Consider the following 20738-nt stretch of genomic DNA (forward strand, 5'->3'; position numbering starts at 1 on the left):
TCTCCAGACCACAAACTCTCTCTCACCTTTAAATCACGTCTCAAACTCATCTGTTCAGAGCAGCGTACAGCTGATCTGTCTCGGTCCATCTTTACCATAGTTGTTGTTGTTTTGACCTTATGGCTAAATTTTATTTTGCCATGTTTATTATATTTTATTGCTGCTATTGTAAAATGACCTTGAGGTCTTAAAGGCGCCTGTGAATAACATGTGTTATTATTATTATAACAAAAACTGATTTTTGATCAGCACAGATCATCATCATCATCATCATCAGTATTCTTGTTGTTACACTTTAGCAGGTAAATAATACCTTAAAAAATGTCATAAAATTAGAAATTTTAACTATTACGAAGCTTTTATAACCTTTACATTTGATATTGTTTACATATATAATCAAACATGTTGTAATAATTTAACAATTAGAGAAAATATGTTGAACAATATAATTTTCAGTCCAGATTTTATGTAAAAAATAAAAATGTTGTAATAAATAATTTTTCGATCCTTTTGTTCAGCACGTATGTAAATATAATAACGACCTGTTTCGTTAAAGCTCCCGTTCGTGTTTCACAGGTAACGTTTCAAACAGCTGTTGTCAGGTCAGTGCATCCTTCATTGCCTCCTTTACCTGAGGAGACACTGAAGCCTCCTTTATGAAGGGGAGGAGACGACGCGACCATCAAGATGTTTGTGCGGCTGCAGGAACGAGTTCAGACGCGTCACGGCGTTAACGACTTTAATAAGAAAAAACAAAAACATCTGTGAAACATCTGCCTTCACAGTCCTGATCACAGATCAATACATCGATCATACAGAAACATTTTTCACTCAAACATCAACATCGTTCTTTATCTGAAGTCTGGATTTAAAATTCTCCTGCTGGATTAGCCTAGCTTAGCACAAACACTGGCAGTGGATGGAAACTGTTAGCGCAGCTGGAGGAAGAACTGTTCATTTGGGGGTGGGGCTTATGAAGGGGAGGCCGGGTGGGCTTCAGAGGGGTTTGGGCAGGCTGGAAACTTCCTGCAAGCACTCGTCATACGCTTCCTGGTACTCTTCATGAGGTTTGATGAGGATGACGCAGGTCGGCCTCTTCGAGCCCGCAGAGGAACCCAGATCCTGGAACAGAGTTTCACAATAAGAGTCAGGAAATGAAAAACACTTTAAAGCCAGAACTTTCACTGCTATGCTGATGACACCCAGCTCTATCTGTCCATGAAGCCAGATAACACACACCAATGAGTTAAACTGCAGGAATGTCTTAAAGACATAAAGACCTGGATGGCCGCTAACTTTCTGCTTCTTAATTCAGATCAAACTGAGGTTATTGTACTCGGCCCTGAAAAGCTTAGAAATATGGTATCTAACCAGATTCTTACTCTGGATGGCATTACCTTGGCCTCCAGTAACACTGTGAGGAACCTTGGAGTCATTTTTGACCAGGACATGTCCTTCAACGCACATATTAAACAAATATGTAAGACTGCTTTCTTCCATTTGTGCAACATCTCTAAAGTTAGAAATATCCTGTCTCAGAGTGACGCTGAAAAACTAGTTCATGCATTTATTACTTCCAGGCTGGACGACCGTAATTCATTATTATCAGGAAGTCCTAAAAACTCCCTGAAACACCTGTTGTTGTGATTTGTTGCTGTATAAATAAAACTGAATTGGAAGCACACAGACTTTTCAAAATAAGAGAAATTATCCCAACACTAAAAGTCAGGAAATCACAAAAGATTTGAAAATAAGAGTCTGAAGCTGACACGTGCTCACGTGTCACATGATCAGACGTTTGATTTGATTGATTGGCTGAAGCTCAGCCGGTCATCGACTAATCAGAAGGTTGGTGGTTTGATCTGCATGCAAGAAAGCTTTTCTACTGAAAACGTCTCGATGCACACTCGATCATCCAGGGAAGTAAATCTGCAAAAGTTGATTCTGTTCATGTGGATGTTTTCAATGGTGCTCATGGCCACTGATCAGCGGTCATGAGAATCTGCATAATTAAGATTAAGGAGCTGACCCCCCAGCCCGTTGTTCCTTCAGTGGGCTGGTTTCAGTGATTATGCAAATGTCCTGTTTATAAGATTGAAATCTGCAGTCAGCTGAGACTGAAGAAGCAGGGTTCATACGCCTTTTTCAGGGTCAAATTCAAGCACTTTTCAAGCACTTTCAAGGTCCCTTTTCAAGCTTTTCCAGCACCCCCCCCCAAAATAAATAAGTAAGTCTTCTCATCAGATATTGATGCTTCTTTCCTGTAGGAGACAGATGTTTGTTTGTTTTTTAAGTTAATTCCCAATAAAACCTTTTGCTAACTACGTCGCTGTCTGTATCATTGCTGAAGGCCTAAACGTCACCTTTGAAGTGTTTGTGCTGATAACATCATGCACAGTCAGACTGGAGAACAGCACAGACTGGGAGGCTCTGAACACATCACATACTTCAATTCAACATATACGACTTTAAGGATGCACAAGCATCCACTTAAAATATTTAATTTATCATCTGTCATATTATTATGTACAAGTCCAGTGTATTTTGTTCATCTGCCTTAAATAAACAGGCAGCCTTACAGTATGAAATATTCATGTACAAACTCACATAACTGTGTGAACTGTCTCAGCAGCTGATTGTGCCCCACAGGCCTCAGTGTGAGCTTGAAGACATTTATAATGTTGAAGTGGTTTAATGTGTCGGTGCTGACGATAAACACAGTTTGAATGAAACTGTGGTCGCACAGAAACAAGAGGCTATTCTTTGGATCAGTCATATCACCATCACTTCACCCAAAAGCACCAAGTTAATACTCAAAGAAGCTGCAGCTACACACAAATATAAAGAGTACTTTTAGCCTCTGACCCTCTGGCTCCAGGGTTGATTTGTTCTCTATCTTTCACCTTTAAAAACTGTTTATCTTGCCAATCTGTTATTTTCTCATTTTGACAAACTGTTTCAGCACAATTGATCTAAATTCAGACAAAATTTAAAATACGAGTAGAAAGAGATCTTACTGACTGCAAAACCCACAAACATCTTTACACTGCAGTCTGCTGTTGGTGGCTTTTTTGCAGCAACTGTGACGTTCACTACTAGAACTGACACACAAAACAACGACTACACACTAACTACAAAATGCAACACACTAACTTGAGACTCCAAACATGGCAAACGTCACAAACCTCCCTCTCTCTCTCTCTCTCGCTCACTCCTAAAACCTCCTCCTCTTCCCAAACAACCAGATGCCACATGTTGCCGTATCATTTTTTGATTGGTCCACACGTTAACATTTTTCCACCAATAGGGATGGAGTGTTTTTTCTTTTTCTTTTTTCACTCACAAGCAAAGCGTGCTTGCTGGCGCTCTCCTTAGAAAACGCTGTTTTTACCGTTTCTTCCCGGAGTAAACGCCACTGTTGTAACAAACAAACAAACATCGGTTTTACGTGGCCTATCAACACAGTTTAAACACTGATACATAGTTTGAAATCTGCACATTCGACCCAAGTTGAAATGGAGACTCTGGTCCCAGAGGGTTAACCAGAAATCCTACGTTAGCTAGTTATGTATCAGGCTAAAGTTTAAAGCTTTCACTGGAGTAAATGAACTCATATCACTGCTCAGTAATGTTAGCTAAGCTCACAGCATATCCCATAACAGCGCTGCCATACTGCATCACACTCAGTGCATCTCAATCATGTCTCCAGCGAGTTTGATAGCAAAATAATAATCACAATTTAAAAATAGCGTGTGTAACGTACACGTACTGGAAAATATTTACTAGCACTCACCTATCATGACTGGAGAGCACAAACTCCGCCATTGTTGTTTTCCATCAAACACTCATTAAAACAGCGACCTACAGGAATGTTAGCGCACTCATCCCCGACTGTCCGAGGGAGGGGCGGGGCCACACGGTGAAACAGATGCAAGGCAGCCAGGCGGGGAAAATTCGCGACTCATTTTATTTCTATCTGATAAGAAAACGATTCAATCAGTTATTTGTGGTGAATGAAACACAGCTACACTTTCAAGCACTTTTAAGCACCACATCTGAAATTCAAGCACTTTTCAAACCTTGAAAAGACAACATTAAAATTCAAGCATTTTCAAGGATTTCAAGCGAACGAACCCTGAAGGAGTCAGCTGATGATGACGAAACGTTTCTCCCACTGAAAACGTCCAGATGAACAGAATCGACTTTTGGAGCTTCAGCTGAAAAGTTTGTTTTGTGAGTCGTACAAAGTGTTGTACAAGAACCAATCAGCTTCTCCGACCTCCTCACCAACTGTTTTCTACAAGACGTGAGGTCAAATGAGCGCCACAGCCACAGACGGTGCACGCTGTCCAAAGACAGAGTAAGAGCTGAACTCCTGATTGTATAATCTGCTGCCTGGGGAGCGCGGGCAGCCGGAGCGCGGGCAGCCGTGTCCACATGGTCAGAAACAGCAGGCAGAGACACGGACGCCTGCACACTCGTACGGACCGTCTGAGACGTCACATTCACACAGCGCTCTGAGACACACTCGTGTCGACTGTAACGTTTTCCTGCTGCGCTGAGGAAAGTGCAGCGAGCAGTGCACACACATGCTGTGTGAGCGGCGCTCTGCAAGCACAGACTGAGTTTCAGCCACGCCCATGACGCCTCCATCCAACCTTGACAGAGCGACGCGTTCAGAGCCCGCCCCCATCAGGTGACAGACCTTCAGCACACCTGTCCACTGTCACTCACCACTTTAGACGGGATGTAGGCGTACGGCAGGCTTCTGTCCTCACACATGACGGGCAGGTGGGAGTAGACGTCGATGGGCAGCGTGTCGCCCGCCATCACCACGATGCTGCAGACACATCAGAAACACACCTGTGATCGTCACGAACACCTGGACACACCTGAGGACGCGCTGGAAGGTGCAGCAGCGGCTCACCCTTTCTCTCCTTTGTTGATGAACTTCTGAACTTCTTTGACTCCTCGTCGGATGTTCTTCACTTTGGCAGCTGGACGATAGAAACAGAGACACATTGAACCAGACTCCAGTCAAAAACCTGCAGTTTTAAGCTCAAGTGCAACATGAAGGATCTGCGCCTCCTTCAAGCCCAGTCCAGCTGCAAACTGCATTTAAAGTGAGGAGGAGCACATCTGGATGTTTAAAGCTCTAACATCTGCAGTGGTTCACATGATTCCCGACAACAAAAGTTCCCTCACAAACCAAACTGTGAAGGAGATTTTCTCACATACTAAAAACACTTCAAAATAAAAGCACATGCAGCTGCCTTTTAAAACGCCCAGTGTAACCGGAAGCGGTTCTGACTGAACCTTTCACTGAGGATGACGCTGTACAAACAGCCGCTGATTTCTCACAGAAAATTACCAATAGATTAGAAACTGTGCATCTATAAACGACGTGTTTACGGCCGAATTAACCAGAAGCTTTAGACGACTCGAACACTTTCTTATTTAAAGTCCTACATCGACTCTATCAACTGCAGAGCAGAAAGAAACCGTTAAATTCGTGAATTTTTAAACAGAGTTCGGCGCCACCTCCACGAGAACAGCAATCTCCAACATTTCCCGGCCGTTATTCTTCTTCTTCTCACCTTTTTTCACGCATTTGTAGAGCTTCTTGCTGAGTTTTTTGGAGGCCAGCGGCTGAGCGATCGGGTTCAGGTGAGCGATCAGCTCCTGGTACGACCTGTCGGTGCCCCCGGTACCGGCTTCTTCACCCTCCTCCGAAACTTTCTCCTTCTTCACCTTCGTCATTTCTGATCGATAATCACTGGTGATCGATACCCGTTTAATTGTTTTCTGCTCGGACTCCTGCCTGCTGATCACAACACGCACACAGAAAAGACCCCACACGTGTTTCAAGACTCTTTCTCTGCCGTTTATGAAAATGCTGAACCACAGCGCCACCAGCGGCCCGGAGGGCAGCGGCAGCACCACCCTTCAAAATAAAATACCAAACTTCCTTTTTTAGGTTTAGTCAGAATTTTACTGACACGTCAGAAAATTTCCTCGTAAATATATATCTATATCTATGTCTATAAAGAGATAAATAATAACATTAAAAAAAGTGAAAGTTTAAGTGAAGAGTTTTGGATTCAGTAAGAAGGAAATAATTTCCCCCTAAAATCTAAAAACCAGCTTCACTGTGTGGACACTCGAATTTTCTTTCATTACAAGAAGCTAACAAACAAATTAATTACTGCTCATCAGAATAATCTGAAGAGAGTATGTTATTAATATTTTTCTTATAAACGTAATGATCAAGTTTTATTGCAAAGTGACACGACAGTAAAATGAAAAACTGCTAAATGAAAAGTAATGAACAGTATAAGACCTTTGATTCCACATACACATTACTCATAGTGTTTATTTCATTACATTTGATCGGGAAGAAATAAAAAAAAAAGTTTAAATACAATTTCCATTTTTAAAGGTTTTTATTTTGTCAGTATTGAATTTGGCTAGAAGCCAAACCTGAATTGTGTAAAAACATTTAAATGATTTCATGTGAATTGTGAATCCTGAAATCACCTTCAAAGCTCACACAGACTGAATATTTGTGCAATGATTAAATATCAGATCTGAGCTTCTCTCCACAGTCTCGATTCATCTTTAAGCTCAGTCACAAGCATGAATTTAATTTTAATGAATTTAAGCTAACAAACATCTAAATCGAGTAAACAGATGAGCAACAGAACAAAAACTGGTTTGTTAAAAACAAATAACTGATAAACACAGTAAACACTGATGATTATTGATTTGTCCTGGTGCGGAGCTGGGCCACGACGGCCGGTCTGGAGCAATGACTTCACGCTGATGACATCATCACTGGCGGATGATGTCACTGCATGGTGGGGAGCTTCTGCTTCTTCATCTCGGTGGCCATTTGACACCAAACGCAGGGCAGACAGAAGGTGGAGCACAAACAGTCGGTGCAGAGGTTCCCCTGAAACAGGCAGAGTGAGCCACACTGACTAATGTTAGCTTAGCGGCTGCTAACTACAACCAAACGAGCGTCTCAGCGCCACCTCGTGGTCCTACTTTGATGCCGTAGCGCTGACGCAGCGACACCCTGATGGACATCGTGATGGGACGGACGCAGCCGAACACGTCCAGCAGGGGGAGACAGAGACACTGACCGAACTGTTGGGTGGTTCGACAGACGAAGCAGGGGCAGCACCAGAAGGCGAAGCAGCCTGAACGACAGACGACGACAAACAAACTGAATAACGACATGAAACAAAGTAACACAAAAAACTGAAAAAAACAAGAGCAACAAACTGCAAACTCTAAATAAAAATAAAAACAGCATCTTTATATTTGATTTAAAAAAAAGTTCAATCATAAAATATGAATTGTTTCCTTTTGTTTAACAAATAAACGTATTGTTTACACTGTAGATGCTGCTTAGGTTCAGACCATGTTTTTGTTTTTTTAAAGATGCGAGTAAAACCAAACCTCAGCTGATGTTGTTAGCCTTTGGATGGATTCACACACTGATGATAATTTGACGCTTTTTGAATGGAGTTTGGTGCAGAGCCTCAGCAGCTGCTCTGAATATGAACTCATCAAAGAACCAAAGAAGCTTTGTGTCTGATTCTGAACTTTGGGACATTTTTAGATTCAAACTGATTCAGTGTGAATGAACGAACATGTGACCTCAGTGCTGTTTATATTCTGATCTATTTAAAATGATAAACTTATTTAAAATCAAAGGAAAACAGATGACAGCTGATGTTTGTCTCTGTGGAAGCTGATAAATTAAAGAACGAGTGTTTGTTTATGTTCAATTAGATTCTTATAATAATTCTTATGAGCTGTTAAAGCGTCGGCTGCATGCCCGTGTCCAGCTGTTAGTCTGGTCCCGAGTGTCAGCGTGGGATCAGTGAAGTCCGCTCTGATTGAAGCGTGGTTGTTACTCTACATTGCTTCTTGTCGTCGCAGCAGTCGCAGATCCCTGAAGCCCAGTCAGCTTCCACCGAGGAAACGAAGAGCTGCTGAGGCTGCGTCATCACCGGCCGGCTCATCGTTCACCTGTGGTACCCAGTCGTTAGTGATCATTTATTAACAGATTCCATAATCATCACAAGTGTGCGTTAGTACAAGTTATTCACATGGGTCACTGCCTCCCTGAGTTAGCAGGGCAAAGGTCAAAGTTCATGACAGGACATGAGAAAAAGATTGAACCCTCTCCTAGAGTTAGGGTGAGGAGCTCCAACCTGAACCGCTGCGCCACATCGAGAGGAGCCAGTCGAGGAGGTTTGGGCTCCTGCTGGGCGTTTGAAGCATGTCGTACTGACGGAGGCCCCGGGACAGAGCCGGGACTCACGGACAGATCGCAGCTCCTGACTGGTGTGAGTGAGGGACCCTGGGCTTACAGCTGCTGGAAGAGTATAGCCTGGTTGGAAGAGCCGCCAGGCAGCTTGACTTAGGTTTGCAAAGCTGCACCTGAACTAACCACAAGAACCAAAGATCAGAGAGCTGTGCATGGATGCTGCGAGCCTCAATGACCTGCAGCTGTAAAGAAGAGTGGACCAAAACTCGCCCACAGAGATGTGACCCACAGAAACCAGCACCGAGACTTTATCTACAAACTGCACTGTCACAGGAATGCAGAGAGCCGTGTGAGCAACGGGAGAAACAATAACAAGAAACATCCGAGAACGTCGGCACTAACAGCACGACGCAGCCACAGAGGAGAGAAGACAAACCTCCACGGTCCAAAGAGTCAGGTCCACTTCCTGTGATCTTGAAAGGATCATGCAGCTGTCACGAGTTCAAGCTTTTACTTTGATATTTTACAAACAGGAAATATGAGGTTACATTAAACTATGTACACAAGTCACACAAACCACATTAAAAAGTCGAGTGAAATTCTCGCACACAAGAATTTCACTCGCATGTGCTGTGCCAGTGTGCCTGCACATGTGATGTGACAATAAAAGTGATTTGATTTGACAAGTCACACAAACCACATTAAAAAGTCTTATCAAATCCAAATGTTGCTGATGATTTTTGAAAAAATATGAAGCTCGAGGTGAAACAGTTCTCATCACCATCTACACCAGGACTCGAGTGTCCGTGATCCAGCACAGCTGATTTAAATGACTAAATTATCTCCTCAACATGTCCTGAGGTTCTCCAGAGGCCTGGTAATGAACTAATCATGTGATTCAGGTGTGTTGACCCAGGGTGAGCTCTATAGAGAATCCCCCATGTTTGTATCCTGTGGACGCAGTGAGGATGAATGAAAATACCAAATATTTCGTCACACGCTGTACAGTCATCAAGCCCAAGACTGTGATCAGTGGATATACACAGACATGGGTAAAATAACAACAACATTCATGTGAGACAACGTGACAGGAATGTTAGAATAACTGTTTCAAACCATCGAAGAAGCAAAGAGCAGCAGACACACAAACCCACAATCCCAGCTGCTGCGACTAAAACCTGAACAATAATGAGATGATATAAAAGTGGGATCGTCTTACCTGTGTGACTGATGTGGTCGCTCTGATTGGGGAGGTGAAGGTTTCGGATAAACCTGATGGAGTTCAGGTGGGCGGAGCCTGCTGAACTCAGCTGCATACGAGGTCTCATCTCGTTCATTTAAAATGTGTTAAAAACAAGTTTGATTATTTATTTAAACTGGTTTCATTCAACTTTATAAAAATATATAAATTAAAATAAAACACTTTATATGTTCCAGTTTTTTTTTTTACCTGTATGTCAGATTGAGACATTTGCAATGCAGTTTAACATAAACTGCCTCATTTACAGTCAGTGCTGAGTGTAACGTGTTATCATCACTTGCTACGTTACTATAATCACATTACATTCTCAGTAATGCAGTAAAGTAATGCATTTAATCACTGCAGGACGGACAGCAGAGCAGCCACACAGCTGTGAACGTGACTTTTATGTCATTGCACAAAAGGATGAGAGCGTGACGGTAAAGTGGAGACGGCTCCAGGACAGAAGCAGCAGCACTGCTAACACAACTCGTGCTGTCCGATGGCTCTTCAGTCCAACACTGATTTTAGTGTAATTTATCAATTCTGAATGTTTTGGGAAAACATTTTATTAAAAGCTTCGTTTGAATGTTTTTACTATGGAGAACACACCCGGACAAAAGTTTCAAATCTTTTGTCCTCCAGGCCTGCAGCTGTACACTCGCTGTCTTTGGATCTGTCCCCCCCCTTCCATATTTGACATAATAGTATGATCCTAGTGTGTCTTTGCATGTGATTGGCTGCATGGTGTGCCCGTCAGTACAAAGTACCGCCTGCCTGGACTCTCATCAGGGCTGAGCAGCAGGTGCTGAATAGCGATGATAAATTTGATTCTTTTTACTGAATCGAGTTTTAATGACTCACTCACCAAAGTGAATCGAATTTTTGAGTCATTTGAGTCACTGAGTCAGTTGACCAGAGAGTGCAAAAATGTACATTTTCACTCAAACTTAATTTGCTAAGATGAGTGATTGTAAAAGAAAACAACTATCTTATAGAGCAAAAAATAGCAAAAAAAATCTAAAGGGAACATTTATTTATTTTTCCTCAAATGTGTCAAATATATATTTTCTCATCTAAATGTCCACTGAGCTGTGAGCCAGGGGGCGGTAATGGACCTTAACATTGGTCGCCAACCAAGAAGAAGAAGAAGCTGTGAGCCAGGAGGGAGGGGGTGAGTAGCTCAAATGTGCTGTTAGCATGTTAGCAGAGCGATGCTACTGTGAACCGAGGAGCTATTGTCTTGATGTGAGCTTCTACTCAGGGTTTTTTCTTCCAGTTCAGAGCAGAAACGTTGTTGTTAAGATACTGGATGTTGTGTTTTTCTCCACAATTTTAATTATAAGCTAGACATATTTCTACTAATGGAATTAGTTTGCTAACAGCAACAGGGATGAGTCAGTGAGTCAGTTGGGCTTGTGAATCATGATTCACGAGTCAGTAAAATGATTATCGAGTATTGAACGATTCGTTCATGATTCGCGCATCACTAGTGCTGAACATTCGGCTCTCCCTGAGGAGTCTGCTGTTATGAGTGACACATCACCATGCTAATGCTAAGCTAACGGTAAGCTAGCCACAGACTCAGTGATGTATGCAGACTCCAGCACAGCAGCCAGAGCCTGAACTTCACCAGGTAACAGTCAGGCTGCTGTTTCTACCTGCTCATGTCTCTACAGTAGAATCACCGTGGCGACCGCCTCTCTGTGCTGAGACATCCGGTGTGTCCTCACGAGTTCATGACGGTGTGCTTAGCCTCAGGTTTACAGTATATTATGAGACCGTGTGTTTCAGGTCATTTTACAGAGACGTGAAAGTAACAAACATACTGCATTACATTTAAGAAAAGGAACAAGTAATGTGTAATAGATTACTTTTCTTTATAGTCACTCTGTAGTTTGAGTAAATGTGGAGTATGCAGTGGAAGGATCTGAATAATTGTAAGACATATTTAGATTTTAATGCATAAAACACAATAATATAATAAAGTTTTTTATATTTGAGGAGCGAGGGAGAGCCAACATGTCAAAAACAACAAGAATGTTGTACTTTATACGAGATGTGCCACAAATTATTACTATGATTATAGTGATTAAGTCACTAACGGGCAGAGATGGGCAGTAACGCGTTACAAGTAACGCGTTACTGTAATCCGATTACTTTTTCAATTAATGAGTAAAATAAGAGATTACCTTAGCAAAAACGGTAATTAGATTACCGTTACTTTCCCGTAGGAACGCTGCGTTACTGCGTTACTAAAACTGTGATTTTTTTTGCGAGAATGTCTCACGACAGTGACGTAAGCGAGTGCGCCGTTCGTGACAACAGCTTTGTGCAGATCAATAATGGATCATATATCGAGTGCAGAGAGAGTATGAGCGTGCAGCGTTTAAAGCGTGGAAGTACTGACCTTACTTTGAGTTTGATTCCATAAAAAGTGACAAAAACATTAGTGTCCGCTGTGCGTGGGAAGAAAACTTCTTTTTACAGCGAAAAAACCCCTAAACTTCCAACAAGCACCGAGTAGCTACGACGTAATGGGAAACTCACAGAGAAACTCGCGGATTCTTCCACTGACCGCGGCACACCTGCACCAGCGTAAACCTCCGCCTGCCCCACTCCTGCTTTACAGGTGAAAATAGAGCAACAGGACCGCTGAGTCTTTGACTTTATTTATTTTCTGCTGTGTTTTACTTGATTTTTAGAATAGAATAGAATAGAATAATCCTTTAATTGTCCCACAAGGGGAAATTTGTTTTGTGCATAAACACAAAAAAATATTTTATTTTATGTGCAGAAAATAGGTTTAAATGTTCAACAAACAGAGAAAATGTTTAAAGGATGAAAAACTAATAGCTATAAAAACTCTGATCAAAGAAGTTCAAAAAATTTTTCAAATATTTTATTAAATCTGAGAAAAACCTGAAATCATACCAGATCTTTCACAATAAGAGCTCATTTGTATTTACATGTTAGTCTGTTAACCACCTGCTGCCTACAGACCCTCCCACCTGAGGGAGATTTACCACCTGAAGCTCTCTGATTGGACAGAAATGAAGGCACAGCTCTGGCTCAAACTCCAGAAAGCCTGTTGTTATTCGTTATATCGTCTTCAGCCCCGGCAGCTGAGTGGGCGGAGCCTCAGATCTGCAGAGGTAGTTCTCGTATACGCCTTCGCTGCCGCTGATGTGGTACACGGCGTCCCCGGCGGAGCTTTTGCTGTGAAGCTGCACAGCAGACGACGTGGAGCTGAAGCGGGCCGAGGTGTCGAACTGCTGAAACTTCTGAGGGCTGAGACACGAGAGCCGAGAGTCAGCAGCTTTAATTATTATTAAATGTCTTCATAGTTACTTCCTGTACAGAATAAAAGACTTCCTGTGGAGACGTTCTAGACTCATTTGTAGGATTCTTTAAAGCTGCTGAACTTTCAGGGAAATTTGTAGAAACTATGTTGACTTGAAATTGGAAAATAAACTGCAGATAAATGATCAGCGGAGCGGGCGTTAAAATAACGAGCGGGCTGCAGCTTCATGAGGATGCTTAAAGGGTCTGAAGCTCACTGCTCAGTTTCCGCTCGTTTGAAATTGGCTGTGTGGTTTGTGGTTTTGGACACATCTGGTTTCAGTCTGAGCGCGTGTGAAGACGTTATGATGAAGCTGTATCGACAGACTGAAGGCTGAGAAATCGTGAAAAGCTCATAGATGTCGTCCTTCAGTGCCGTCGATGATCGAGGCGCTGAGCCGCGTCATTTATTCAGGAGACACAAAGAAGAAGTCCATGATCATACTCACCGTCTGCAGAGCAGCTTCAGGCCTCCTGCTGCAGAGACACAGAGGACAGACAGACGTGAGCTGTGGGCGACCTCGTGCCCCTGTAAACATTTGAAACCCTGTTGCAGCCGCCATCTACAAACCACAGAGCTGCCGGGACACGCACACCGTGACCGAGCTTCAGCTGGGCGAGCTACTCTGCAGATATGAGCTTCTGATCATTACAGTTACTTTGATGGGAAGTTAGAAGGCGTCATAAATGGAGTCACGAGTGCTGAAACTGAACAGGATGGATGTTTATCTGGATCCCATCCTGGCACCAAACGAAGGTGGAAACACATCAGGCTCAGTGCAGAACTAAAGCTTTGTTTTGGCTTCAGAGTTTCACACTCACTGGATGTGAAACTTCAGACAATAACAGAACTGAAAGGTTTTCCATCTCTGATCATCTGAAGTGACGTCGTGGCTGCGTGAGGGCGTCACTCGCAGCATTCAGTGTGGAGGTGAGGTTCTGACAGTCGTCTTTGATCAGTAACATGAGAAACAGCAGTGGGTCAAACATGTAACGCAGCTGTGGCGAGCTGAAGAACTCACCGATGAGGAGCAGCAACACCGAACCCAGCAGCACGTAGAACACAACGCCCGTCAGAGCTCCGCCCTCCTGCTTCTGCAGACACACAAACACACAGCGGCGGTTTAACACGTCACACGTCTGTGCAGATTAGCAACACGTGAGCAGCAGACTGAGCTGATCCAAGACAACAAAAAGGCAAAGAAACAAAATCCAGAGCAGGAACTGAGGGGCGGGACTATTTATACACACACCGGGTAATCAGGACGTTCACGCTAATAATATAATCACATGAGAGTAAAAGCAACCATTAGACCAGGCTACGTCCATAATGAAGTCTCTGGAGATCGACCGTCGGTGGCTCGTACCGCGGGGGGTGACGGGCAGTACTAACGGTAACATCGATAACAAAATTATAACCAGAACCAAAGACTCAAAGCACTGAACGTCCAAACCCAACCAATCAAAAGCATCAAACAATCAACGAGCACCAAACTCTTAGCCTGCCGTCCTCTGCCTCCGTTTTCCGGCCCCTGATGACAGGATGCGAAAGGATTCAGTGCTGCTGTTTCATTTAAGGACCTTTCATTAGTGCATGTGTAGTTGGACCACAGACACCCTGAAGCCACAGCTGTTTGTGCACATCACTCCGTCCTTTGGGGACGCTCACATGGATCCTGCTGCTGGTACTCAGAGGAGAGACTTCTACAAACAGCTTCAGTCTCCAACATTAGACACGCCTGACATCAATAGAACAGGTTACTCATTGTGTTTCTCACAGGATCTCTCACCTCACTGCCGCTCGTCACACTGTGGGAGGAAGTCAGCAGGCTTTCTGTGGAGGTCAGGTGACCTGCAGGATGAGGAAGTGAAAGCAACCGCTTTAAAGGGAGTTTCATCAGCAGCCCGACGCTCTAGCGCAGGGGTGTCAAACTCAAACACACAGTGGGCCAAAATTCAAAACTGGAACAAAGTCGCGGGCTAACGTTAATATTTATTGAAATATATTTATTCCTCCAGATATAAGAATGAATCTTTTCTTATGGACACGTTTTGCTGGAAAACTGAATATGGAACAAGCAAAGCTTAATACTAAACAATACATATATTAGCTGTATAATAGCAGTAGGCCAGCTCTGATAGTCATTTGGTGTGGCTTCGCGGGCCAGAGTCTGACACCTACGCTCTAGAGCTTCACTTTAACCTGCTGATGCTGTATCGCAGACACACTGGGAGCCTGATGTCACAGCATCACTGGGACCATCAATCTGACAAATCAGGAGCTGCTGCTGTAAATATGTGACGACTAATGAAGTTTACTCCACAGAAATGCTGTTGTTTGTTTGTGTGTCACTGAGGAAATGATGGGTTTAAGCTGAAAGACCTGGTTTCATGTGCAGATTTGCTGTGAGCAGGACGAGTGTGCAGCGCGTTACAAACTACACACAGCTTTGGATCGGTCACCTGCAGTCTGAGAGGCCGCGGTGGTCTTTGTCGTCGAGGCTGTTGATGTGTGAATTTGTGGAGCTGAAACAAACACGAACTCGTTACCATCATGAACATAAAAGTTCAGGCAGACAGTTTAAACGCACGAGTGGATTCTGCTGTTTGATCCTCAGCTGCAGACTCACCTGGGACAACGGTCAGCTCGATCTGATGCTTCTCATCGTTGAACAGCCCGGGTATATGCACCCTGCAGCCGTATCGTCCAGCGTCTCCCTCTGTCAGGCTCTTTATGGTCAGAGACACGTCTCCGTCCTCCAGTCGGCCCAGCAGCTCATACCTGCTGGAAGCTCTGGTTAACACTTTGTCTCCATCTGTGGAGATCAGCTGATTGGAGCACTTGTTGGGCGGTATCTCTCCTCGCTGCCAGCACACTTCCACGGCGCCGTGATATTTCCTGTCATATTTACAGGGCAGAGTGACGTCCTGACCTGTGTGACCTTTGACCCTGCTGTCACATTCACAGACTGGAAACAGAAACACAGGAAAACGTTGTTACATCAGATCCAAACTCTGCTCAGGTCAGCGTCTCGTCATCTTCACTGGTTTCACTGGTTCCAGTAGACTCAGCTGTGCAGCCTGGGACATCTCACACAGCTCCATGAAGTCGTCCCATCAAACACTTACAAACCCTCCCAGACCAGTTCAGGCTGCAGACTGGGATGAAACCAGGTTTGATGTGTGTGTTCATGTACAGGTGACCCGGGTCTGTCCAAGTCACAACATGACCACACGCTTGTGTCTATAACCCAGCTGTGCAGCTGAGACTGAACAACTAAACTCCAACAGCAGACTGACCTCTGACCCTAACACGCTCTGCAGCCGTGTTTGTCCTGACAGACACATCAGCAGGCGAGACTCGCGCTCGTTTCTGTAAAAGCATTTTCATTCAGACTGAGCTCGACCGCTCTGCACACAGAGTCACGTAGCGAGCGCTCCTCTGTGGTGCCCGCCCCCCGTCACTGACCTACTTCACTGACCTACACAGAGCAGAGAGCAGCACAGACCTGATGATGGGCTCTGCTTTAATGCTGCTATCAACGACAGAGACAGGAAGCTGCTCACAGTCAGAGACTCTTAGAGATCTGCTCATCTGGATTTAAGGTTTTACAGACAAAACTGAAGCAGAGGAAAGACACACACACACACACACACACACACACACACACACACACACACACACACAGCAGTTACCTGAGAGCAGAGCGAGCAGCAGCCTGAGCTTCATGACGGAGCTGAATGCGCCTCAGAGCAGCTCCAACAGCTGCTGACAGCCACCACAGCTGCACGCTGCAAGAAATGAAGTGACGCGTAAAAACCAGCACCACACGCTGCTGCGGCAGGAGCATCACACACAGCAGGCAGGGACCAATCAGAGAGCAGCTCTCTGTTTACACGCACACAATAATGTCACGAAAGTACATTTTAAAAAGGGCTCTGTAAACATGGCCGATCACTTTCATTCTGATGATCTGCAGAAAAATCTGGACACGAAAAGCTGCAGACGTGACTACATACAGTGCAGACAGCCTGGACCCTCTGTGGGATCTGATCTCTGAATAGCTGCAGACCAAACTGTGGTTTGTTTACTTCCACAGCACGTCTCGTAGACATAGAGCAGAGAGCAGTCCTATCTCAGGTCTGAGAACAGAAGACAGGAAAAGATCAGGAAAGAAACAACTTCCCCAAACCAAAGCACCAATGAAACGAACGGTAACACAGGCTGATCGAGAGTAGCCTGATTAATATAAATGTGACTGACAAAAGCCAAAATAATTCCCGCTGATGTCTTTGTGTCCATCAGCTCCTTTTCTAGACATTTCTATCCAACCAAATTTGTCGCAGTCTGTGGTGGCAGACCGTGGGTGTTTGGGGAAGTAGGACCCAAAATGCAGGACTCTTCAATGCAAGCAATGCGTTGTGCCTCAGCCGCACGCTGCAAGAAATGAAGTGACGTGATAGGGTTGGGTAGGTTTGACAACGAGCTCACCCGAAACCTTGGCTGATTGTGACCCACACCTGTGTTCACACCTTGGCTCATGTGATTGGTCTGGGCTCTTATCGAGTAACTGCTAGTGATGATAAATTTGATTCTTTTTACTGAATCGAGTTTTAATGAGTCACTCACCGAAGTGAATCGGGTTTTTTGAGTCACTGAGTCAGTCGACCAGAGAGTGCAAAAATGTACATTTTCACTCAAACTTAATTTGCTTCTCTTTTCATGTAAATCCTACTGCTAAGATGAGTGATTGTAAAAGAAAACAACTATTTTATAGAGCAAAAACATTAAAACATTCTAAAGGAAATATTTATTTTTATTTTTTTTATTAGTATTTTCCTCAAATGTGTCAAATATATATTTTCTCATCTAAATGTCCACTGAGCTGTGAGCCAGGGGGCGGTAATGGACCTTAACATTGGTCGCCAACCAAGAAGAAGAAGCTGTGAGCCAGGAGGGAGGGGGTGAGTGAGTCAAATGCAGTGTTGCCAACTTAGCAACTTTGTCGCTATATTTAGCGAGTTTTCAGACCCCCTAAAAAAGACGTGAGAGCGCGTATCGCTTTTACTCTCAACAAGCAGCGGGTGCTGTAACGCAGTCAGTTCTTCTTTTACTCTTATGCTGTTTTGTGGATCACAAGGTTTAAAACTACTTATACACACACACACACAGTAACTCCACCAGAGCGCCTATTTCGGGTCACTTTTGCCGGTCCAAGCCCGGGTAAAGGAGCAGGGTTGGAATTGTGTCATTAAAAAAACAATAATTGCTAAAAGAAATTTAATTTGTAGTTCTAAATAGACTCTAAATGCATTTAGGACGTTTTTTACTGACTTTATGTCTCTTCCACGATGTAATTTCTCTCTCCAACAACATAGGTTACAATTAGATTAGCATGACCAATTATGCAAATTAGGCGATGACGTCATTTAGCGACTTTTAGGACAACCAATAGCGATTTTCCTTACTGAGGAGTTTGCAACACTGGTCAAATGTGCTGTTAGCAGAGCGATGCTACTGTGAACCGAGGAGCTATTGTCTTGATGTGAGCTTCTACTCAGGGTTTTTTCTTCCAGTTCAGAGCAGAAACGTTTTTGTTGAGATACTGGATGTTGTGTTTTTTTCTCCACAATTTTAATTATAAGCTAGACATATTTCTACTAATGGAATTAGTTTGCTAATTTCAGTTGACCCTAGAACTGAAGAAGCTTCTCGGATGAGAGGTGAAACGTCTTCAAGTAACTTACAGGAGTCCATCGGCCTCAGTGATTGCAATGGTTCCAGTACTCACTGACAGGTTCTGGGCACTTTTTGCGTGTCTCTGGCCAGCCTGACTGGATGATGCGTTTGAGGGTAGAGAGTTGTTCGTCTTGGGCCGTGGCGGTTTTGATGCATTCCAGTTTCTCTGTGCTCACTGGTGCTGTCTGGATGATTGTGTGTACTTGTGTTTCCATTTCCTCACTTAGTGAGCTGTCACTGTCGTCTGTTGACTTTCTTGATAGCGTGTCTGCTACTGGGATCTCTTTTCCAGGCCTGTGGACAAGTGTTATGCTGTACTTCTGAAGCGCAAGCAGCGTACGTTGTAGTCCAGGCGGTGCAGTGATGTAGTGATGAAATCTTTTACAGCCATAGAGGACGGCGTAGAGTTCTTTCTCTCTTTGGGCGTAGTTTTGCTCTGTTTTGTTGAGCGGTTTCGACGCGTATGTGACCGGCCTTCCTTCTTTTTTTTTAGAAGCGTCTATTTGTAGTGTTACCTCCTTTTGAGGGTTGAAATATGCAAGCACTGGCCCTGGTTCGGCAGTAAGGGTGTCTTGGATTTGCTGGAAAGCACGCACGTGTTCTTCTTCCCATTTGAACAGCATGTCTTGGCGCAGCAGCAGTCTGAGTGGTGCGCTCATTTCTGCCAGGTGAATTAATCTGGCGAGATAATTCACCATATCTAGGATTGTCTCCAGCTCTGCAGCGTTTTCTGGAGGTTTCATGTTTTTGATAGCTTTTACCTTGAGTGGGTCTGGTTTCAGCCCGTTGTTTGTGGGCTTATGTCCGGAAAAGCTCACCTCTGTAACACAGATGCGGCACTAAACCTCTCTCTCTTGTGCGGTTGAGCATGGCTTTGAGGTTCTTGTCGTGTTCCTCTTTTGTTTTCCCGAACACAATGATGTCGTCCACGATGCCTGCCACTCCTTCCAGGCCTTCATACGTCTCGTCAATCCTCCTCTGGAACTCATCTTGAGCAGACACAATGCCAAAGGGGAGTCTGAGGAAACGGTGTCTGCCGAAGATTGTGTTGAAAGTAGTCAGAAAGGACGACTCTTCACTTAGCTTGATGGGCCAATAGCCGGAACGTGTGTCGAGGATGCTGAAAAACTTTGCACCTGTAGGCTTGTATGTCACATCCTCAAGAGTGGGGAGTGGATAGTGTGGTCTCATTATGGCTTTGTTTAGAGGTCTTGGGTCCAGGCACAGCCGGAGTTTGGGTCTTTTCGGGTTCTCGCAGATTACAACAACGTTGACCCATTTGGTGGCCTCTGTCACTTTCTGGACAATCTTGTCTCTTCCCATATTGTTCAGCTCTGATTTGACCCGATCTGTGAGGACAAAAGGCACTATTTTTGGTGGGCACACGACTGGTGCGACAGTCGGGTCCACTGTGAAGCTGCACTCACCTTGGAATTCCTCAATGCCTTTGAAAACGTCAGAATATTCGCTCATGATGTCTGGTGCTTTGGTGGGCTGCTCTGCTTCCATGCTCTCCGTTACTGCGTACTACAGATGGCACGATACCACTTTTTTATGTCCGATACCGATATGAATCCGATATAGTGTGTTTTAATAAATAAAACTGTTTTTTAAATATCTTTCTGCATTTTGTATAAGTTCAAACTCAACTTTAAATAAACAACAACACTAAAGCTATTCTGTTATACCTGTATGCAAAAAACACACTGCACCCAAAATATTTCATAGTTCAGCAAAACTGATCAATCTAATAAACTTAAACCTGTTCAATCCTCCTATTCTGGTATTTTAAAGAGTAAGCAACCAAACTAATAGGTTTGCCAACTCCCAGCAAAAAAGGTTTATGTGGAACATAAACAAGCGGACACGCGATGGTCTTACCATCGTTGTTGCTAACGACAACGCATAAAAACAGGCGCTTGTCCGTCCGTAGTGTGGTTATATTAAATATAAGAGAAAGAGAGAACTTTAATAAATGAACATAGCCACTACAGCGACCATCAGAACGATGAAAAACATATTATCGTAAACAGTTTATTTTACGACACCACGAAACAAACGATAGCGTAAAATGAAACGATAGATGTTTTTATATCGTCATCCGATATATATGGTTATATGAACAGCCCTACTAT

At 43.8% G+C, this 20738-nt stretch overlaps 3 protein-coding genes across 3 annotated transcripts; all 3 read right to left on the reverse strand.

Annotated features, from left to right (window-relative positions):
- Positions 1–727: 727 nt before the first annotated feature.
- Positions 728–5926, reverse strand: nhp2 (NHP2 ribonucleoprotein homolog (yeast)). The gene is made up of 4 exons (XM_026182937.2): positions 5598–5926; positions 4928–4997; positions 4735–4840; positions 728–1122 (listed from the first exon to the last, which is right to left on the reverse strand). Exons 1-4 carry the CDS (start codon positions 5758–5760, stop codon positions 997–999), a joined length of 465 nt encoding a protein of 154 aa, XP_026038722.1. The 5' UTR covers positions 5761–5926; the 3' UTR covers positions 728–996.
- Positions 5927–6424: 498 nt separating this feature from the next.
- On the reverse strand, positions 6425–17384 carry LOC113031061 (cornifelin homolog B-like). The gene is made up of 4 exons (XM_080307673.1): positions 17380–17384; positions 7931–8036; positions 7048–7202; positions 6425–6952 (listed from the first exon to the last, which is right to left on the reverse strand). The coding sequence occupies exons 2-4, from the start codon at positions 8031–8033 to the stop codon at positions 6848–6850; spliced, it is 363 nt and encodes a 120-aa protein (XP_080163799.1). The 5' UTR covers positions 8034–8036; positions 17380–17384; the 3' UTR covers positions 6425–6847.
- Positions 12409–16689, reverse strand: LOC113031053 (hepatitis A virus cellular receptor 2 homolog). The gene is made up of 7 exons (XM_026182918.2): positions 16560–16689; positions 15494–15832; positions 15327–15389; positions 14654–14715; positions 13886–13958; positions 13313–13340; positions 12409–12812 (listed from the first exon to the last, which is right to left on the reverse strand). The coding sequence occupies exons 1-7, from the start codon at positions 16591–16593 to the stop codon at positions 12623–12625; spliced, it is 789 nt and encodes a 262-aa protein (XP_026038703.2). The 5' UTR covers positions 16594–16689; the 3' UTR covers positions 12409–12622.
- Positions 17385–20738: the final 3354 nt, after the last annotated feature.

This window comes from Astatotilapia calliptera, chromosome 10 (assembly GCF_964374335.1).
Source record: "Astatotilapia calliptera chromosome 10, fAstCal68.1, whole genome shotgun sequence".
NCBI classification, from domain to species: domain Eukaryota; kingdom Metazoa; phylum Chordata; class Actinopteri; order Cichliformes; family Cichlidae; genus Astatotilapia; species Astatotilapia calliptera.